Here is a 5,967-nt window from a genome sequence, read left to right as displayed (position 1 = left end):
TTTTATGTTTTTGAATTTTACTGATTTTGTTTTGGGTCTCAATTTTTTTAAGTTATTTTTTATTTACAAATGGAGTATCTAAAATTTTTTTATTTATAAACCAACTACCTAAAAATTTAAAACCTAATTTACCTAATAATCTTTGATAACAGATTAATTTTTAAAGAGGTCCTACTTTTTCTAGAACATACTAACTTTTGCCCAAATATACCATTAACTTATAAACATGTTAAAGACTTATTGTTCTGTTTTCTTTTTATAGTTACGAGTATATTATTCCTAGATAATCAGACCTTTGTTCTAAATAATGAATAAATAACGATCAATTCGGGTTTATTACTTTTATATATATTGTAAAAATTATAGATAATTTATCTTTAAATAGTTTTTACAAATTAAATAGTTCTGCACTTCTTAATATGTAAAATTTAGAATTTAAAGTTTAAATTTTTTTTCATTAATTATGAGTTAATTTTTAGAAGATGCTGTTGTACTTTTTATTTTTTTTCAAAACGCATTAGTATTTATAAATAGATGGTGAGATTAATTTAATGCCTAGCATCAAGAAGTTCAATAATATTTATTTTATTAGCGTCCCCAGAAACTCTTTTATGTTTTATTTATTTGCAAAGAACAGAATAACCACCATTTGCGACCATATCTCACCATGCATTGACATAACACCATGCATCCACCGATTTGAACAGGAAAGAATGATATTTGAACACATAAATTGGTGATTTACATTTGTACAGTTGATTTACAACCATTAATAAGAACTTAACTTCTATTTACGTTTATCTATTGAATTTTCTTCGCTAAATTTTAACCGATAAACACCCATTTAAGTGTACAAATAACATTATAAATCTCTTCCAACATTGAGAGTAGTGATTTTTAAGCCCTTGTAAAGCCAACGGTAAATGGAATGCCAGTAGCACTCAACCATGGTTCAGCAGCGCTAGTGGGTCCACCTCTGAGAAATTCAGCAGCAGTGAACCGTGCAGCTTCATTCCTACTAATGAGGCCATGATAACCCTTCCACTTAATCCTTCCTTGAACATTGGCACCAGGTCCAGTATTTGCATACTCAGCGTACCACAAAGTATCAAGGTGCACGGTTCCAGCCCAAGGAAACCACCCTTCTGGGTGAATGGCATCGCTGATCATTGATTCCATGATCAGTGTCTTTGAGTAAGGCTTCCATGGCCTACCCAAGTATGACTTGGTGGTGAACCTCGCAGGGAACAGAGCAGGCTCTGGGACAATCTCACAGTTCTGGAGGACAATTCCGGTGGGCATGTTGGGTTGCGTTGTGCCGTCGGCAGTTACAGTGTTGAATTGTTTATCATCAGGCTTCCTCAGGATGATCTTGCTGTTTTGGATCAAGGCTGGAGATGTGCCAAAGATGAAGTCAATGGTGCCGGAGATTTCGCAGTCTCGGTAGAATTGACGGTTGGTTTGGACGTACAAGGTGTCTTGATTACCAAAGATATGGCATTGGAAGAAAGCTGATTTGTCTCCCTGGTTTCGAAGTGCCACAGCTTGGTGTCCTTTCGGACCAGCGGTGTTTTCGAACCTCATTGCCTTAGCAATGAATCCATCAGCAGTATTGGCTGCATGCATTCAAAAAATACTAGTTATAACATACATGTTTAGTTCACATCATTGTCTTCATCTTAATATACTCAACATAACAAGTGCAAATTAAATTCAAATGTCAGTCTACTCCCCTCCAATATTGAAGGTTCATCATAGTTAGGGGTCAGACAAAAGGCAACATGAAATTAAAAAAAGGTGGCAAAAATGTAAAAGGATCTTACCAAAAGTGGCGGTATGCATTGTTTTCACGCCTTCAACAAAGTTCTTACGACCAGTGACAATAGTCCTTGTAGGGCCATCACCGTACATAAGAATGTTCACAGCATGCTTAGGAATAATAATGTACTCATTATAGAGACCAGCCTTAACGTAAATGACGTATCTACCCTTGAAGCCAGGTGGGTAAGAATCAATAGCTTCCTTGATAGTCCTGAATCGGCCACTTCCATCCTGAGCAACCACCACATGGGCTGGTCCTCGGGTCACCGGTTCAATGGATCCAGGAGAGAATTTAACCTGATCACCACCGGCAGCAGCACCAACTGCAGCACCCGCAACAGCACCAGCAGCGGCACCAGCAGCAATAGCTTTACCTTTTCCCTTGCCCTTGCCCTTACCCTTACCCTTACCCTTGCCCTTTACCTTCGCTAGGAGGTGTCTCTTAGCCAAGTGGACATCGACTTCAGCCAAGAGGTCCCGGTCTGAGGCAGAGAGCCAGGTCGGGAGCCCTTGGTCATCGACATCGGCGGCTAGAAGGCGGCGAGAGCCAGGGTGGACGTCGATCTTCAAGTTGAATTGGCCGAGGATCCTGTCCAAGTCGGCGAGGATATCAAGAGTGAGTCCTGTTGTGGTCATAACTTGGTCTAGGGTCTCTGCGTTAAGCTGTTCCTTGATGACTTTCTCGCCGCTGTCGGTTTCGTTGAAGTTGTCGAGGCAGGTTTGTTGGTAGGAGATGACAGCGCCTAGCCAATTCTTGAAGTCGGCGGACTGGTCATGAATTGTCTGGATATTCTTGCTGTCCACCAACGATGTTGAAAGTTGGAGACTGTCCATGGCTGATTGCAAGAGGTCTTTGCAATCCTCCAGTGCCATCTTGATGCCTGGGTTGCCGTTTCCTTTTTCAACTGTTAGCCTATGGACCCATTCATAAACGAATCAATTCATTCAATTGTTAGAGTAAAAATATATTGAAATAATTCAACAATTGCATTGAGAAATTTATAATACCATAATGTAGGGAGACCAACAAAGTAGTCAGAATTTATCTTATTTATTATTTATTAATTATTATAACAATTGTTAAATATTAAATAAAATAAATTATATCTATTTTTGAGTGATTTTTTTTAATTATCAAATATTTCCGTTTATAATATATATGTATTGTGTGCAATGTAACTGGTACCTGTCACTCATGTTCAAGGCCTTGATGACGCTTTCCGTGGCGGCTTTCACTGCGGCCGCAATGAATTCATTGGGGTCTGTGGTTCCCTTCACTGGGCCCAAGATGTCACGGCAAAGAGTTTGGTTGAGAACGTTTTGGCACATTGTGGCAACGGCTTTATCATGAAGTTCAATGTTGTCAGCACCGGAGTCATCCTTCTTGTTTGCAATAAGCACCGCTCCGATGACCACACCCACCACGAGGATGAGACAGGTGGCAGAAATTATTATCTTTCCTTTCATTTATTTTTTTTATTTATAATTTTGTATATATTTATATTTATATTTATGTATATTTTTACTTTTTTTTTTGTTTTTTTTTTATATACTCTTTCTTTCTTCTATATATTTTTTCGACAAAAGTCGAAAACTAAAAATAAGAGAAAGAAAAGAAGTTTTTTCTAAAGTTTGTTTATTACCCTTCCGGGCGGTTGCCCTGAGCTTTGAGACACATTGGCAAAAAATGAGGATTTTATAGATACTTCTTTTCTCATCATGAACGGTGACAATGCATGCAGGTATGTCTCACACTATTTTCAGAATTTAGGGTCTGGAGGTATTGCTGATTTCTTGGAATCTAAGTGCCGGAAATTTACTATAATAAGGCAGATTGGCTTTTCAAGGTTCTAGTAGCGTTCAAAACTAGCTATATTTACATCCTCGGACAACATTATTTCAAGTTAAAGTTGTCCTGTTTTCTGGGAGACCGTTTGTTTTTATTGGTATGATTTTTCTTTACCTTTTTTGGTGGCATTTTTTTAGGGGATTGCATGGTTATTAGAAGATAAACTCACATGTGGATCATTTGATCAATGGTTCATGTTTAAGATAATCCCCACAAATTCGCTGATGAGGACTAATCCCTTTACTTGTATTTGGAAAGACAAAGGAATAAACAAGATGTTAGATTATAGACTATAGATTAAAGATGTTAGATTATTGATTAAAAGTAATGGCTAATATAAATTAAAATGATTAATTTTTAATTTTTTTTTACTAAAAAATTCTTTCTTTGTTTAAAGATCAGGTAACGTAAGTACGGTTGAAAGATATTTACAATTTTTTCTTTTTTCGATATTTTATTTAGTTATTTATCTTTTAAATGCACGGACCAAAAAAGAATTGACCGATAATAATAGAAAAATTAGCAACCATGTTAGAGAAACATAAAATATCAATCACAAAATACATATTGAAATAAAAAATATCAGTTATCACATTTATAATCAAATTTTATAAATAGTGTAATTAAACTCGATTCATATTTATAATAAAAATTTTATAGATAATATAAGCAAATTTGATTTACATTTATATCAAAATATAAATAATTAAAAATATAAAAATATTGGTTACTAATTTTTATAGTTGAATAATCAAAATTTTTTCAGTAGCATAATCAAAAGTTTCATAAAAGCAAACAATAAGCTACCGCTATATTTTTTTTTAACATATCAAATTTTTAAGAAATTTAATTCTAATTAAATTGGATAAGTTTTCATTAAATTAGGGATAATTATATTCAGTTCTTGTTTAAAATAATTAAGTTCATCAATTTATTATAAATTGAGTTTAATTATTAAAGCATTTGAAGTTTAACAGCTAATTTTAATTAATTTCACAAACATATAAGTAAAAGTATAAAATTTGAGGTGAATTAGAATTTAAGGCCCAAATTGAATTGCATATGGTTTGATCAGAAATGAGATAAGTCATTTAATTTATTGTTTAAAACTTACTTAAATGTGTAGTTAATTTTGTTAAAAGATTTAAAAAATATTTAGAAAATAATAAAAAATTAGGCTAAAAGCAATTTAAAATTGGTGCTATCTCTGATGACGTTTATTTATTTCTTTTGTTCCATGACTACTAGAGTGGCTATAGGTATTTGACCACTAGAAACTAACCATGTGGAGCATGGAGTTGCAGCTGACCATGATTTTGACCAAGTGAGGCACGTAAATTTATTAATGGAGCAGGGTAATTACTTTTGAGAGTATTTAATTTACTAGATGAATTAAACTAACGAAAATAAAATAAAAATAGAAAGTAAAATTAATTAGAGAAATATTAAAAAATTATCAAAATTTATTACTTTTATCATTAATGAACTATTTATATTTAAAAATATGAGATAAAATATATTATTAAATTATTAAATTATTAAATTAAAAAATAAATTAATAATAAAAATGACGGCCAAAAAATTGTAGTTGTCTAACTGGTGCGTGAAATTTAAAACTCAGCACAATTTAACCGGTAAGTGCACCGAGTCATTTAAATTATAATATCTCAGGTGAGTGAGGGTTAATTCCATGAGGATTGTTGGACTGGGCAAATAGTGGTTATCCTGCAGATCTTAGTCAGGCGAATAAAAAGTTGATTGGTTGCTGTTGAATGCGTATAAAATAAACAAGAAAGCAATAAGAAAATAACGACGAAACAATAGTGAGAAATCAATTAAGCCTTTGGAGATGCTTTATCTTTTTGGATTAACTTTTCTTACTGTCTATTCCAATAATGAATGATTCATTTCCATGTCAAGTTGTAAGTGATTAACGCCACGCTAATGGTCATCTATCTGAACGAGGGTGAAGCTCTAGCAATTCAATCTCTGGTGATCCTACTTAAAATGCTACAGATAAGGTCAAATCTTCCGGATCGGAGAATGAAATTTTATGATTCTAGCTTATACCACAAAGGCTCTAATCGCCCCAAACTCAGCTGAACAAATGTTCCCAACTTCCCATGTCCCCAACGAGTACGTGAATTAGCCGTCTAAGAGATTTATAATCAAGCTTGTAGTTCAATGTTATCCCTCTTGAGACTTGAAGAACACTTGAAGAATAGTGTATGAATGGTGATATAAGGGGCTGAAAACGCAAGTAGTATGTGCAGAATTTTCTCCGTTCTTCCTCTCTC

General features: G+C 34.0%; 1 protein-coding gene across 1 annotated transcript; it reads right to left on the bottom strand.

The window, feature by feature from the left end:
- Positions 1-639: 639 nt before the first annotated feature.
- On the bottom strand, positions 640-3,476 carry LOC148544058 (pectinesterase-like). Its single transcript, XM_088499877.1, has 3 exons — positions 3,008-3,476; positions 1,824-2,734; positions 640-1,616 (listed from the first exon to the last, which is right to left on the bottom strand). Exons 1-3 carry the CDS (start codon positions 3,286-3,288, stop codon positions 898-900), a joined length of 1,911 nt encoding a protein of 636 aa, XP_088356003.1. The 5' UTR covers positions 3,289-3,476; the 3' UTR covers positions 640-897.
- Between the last annotated feature and the right edge of the window lie 2,491 nt (positions 3,477-5,967).

The sequence above is a fragment of the Arachis ipaensis genome, chromosome B9 (assembly GCF_059453495.1).
Source record: "Arachis ipaensis isolate K30076 ecotype BB chromosome B9, ASM5945349v1, whole genome shotgun sequence".
NCBI lineage: Eukaryota > Viridiplantae > Streptophyta > Magnoliopsida > Fabales > Fabaceae > Arachis > Arachis ipaensis.
Note: the sequence above shows the minus strand (reverse complement) of the source record. Positions and strands in the feature narration are given on the sequence as shown.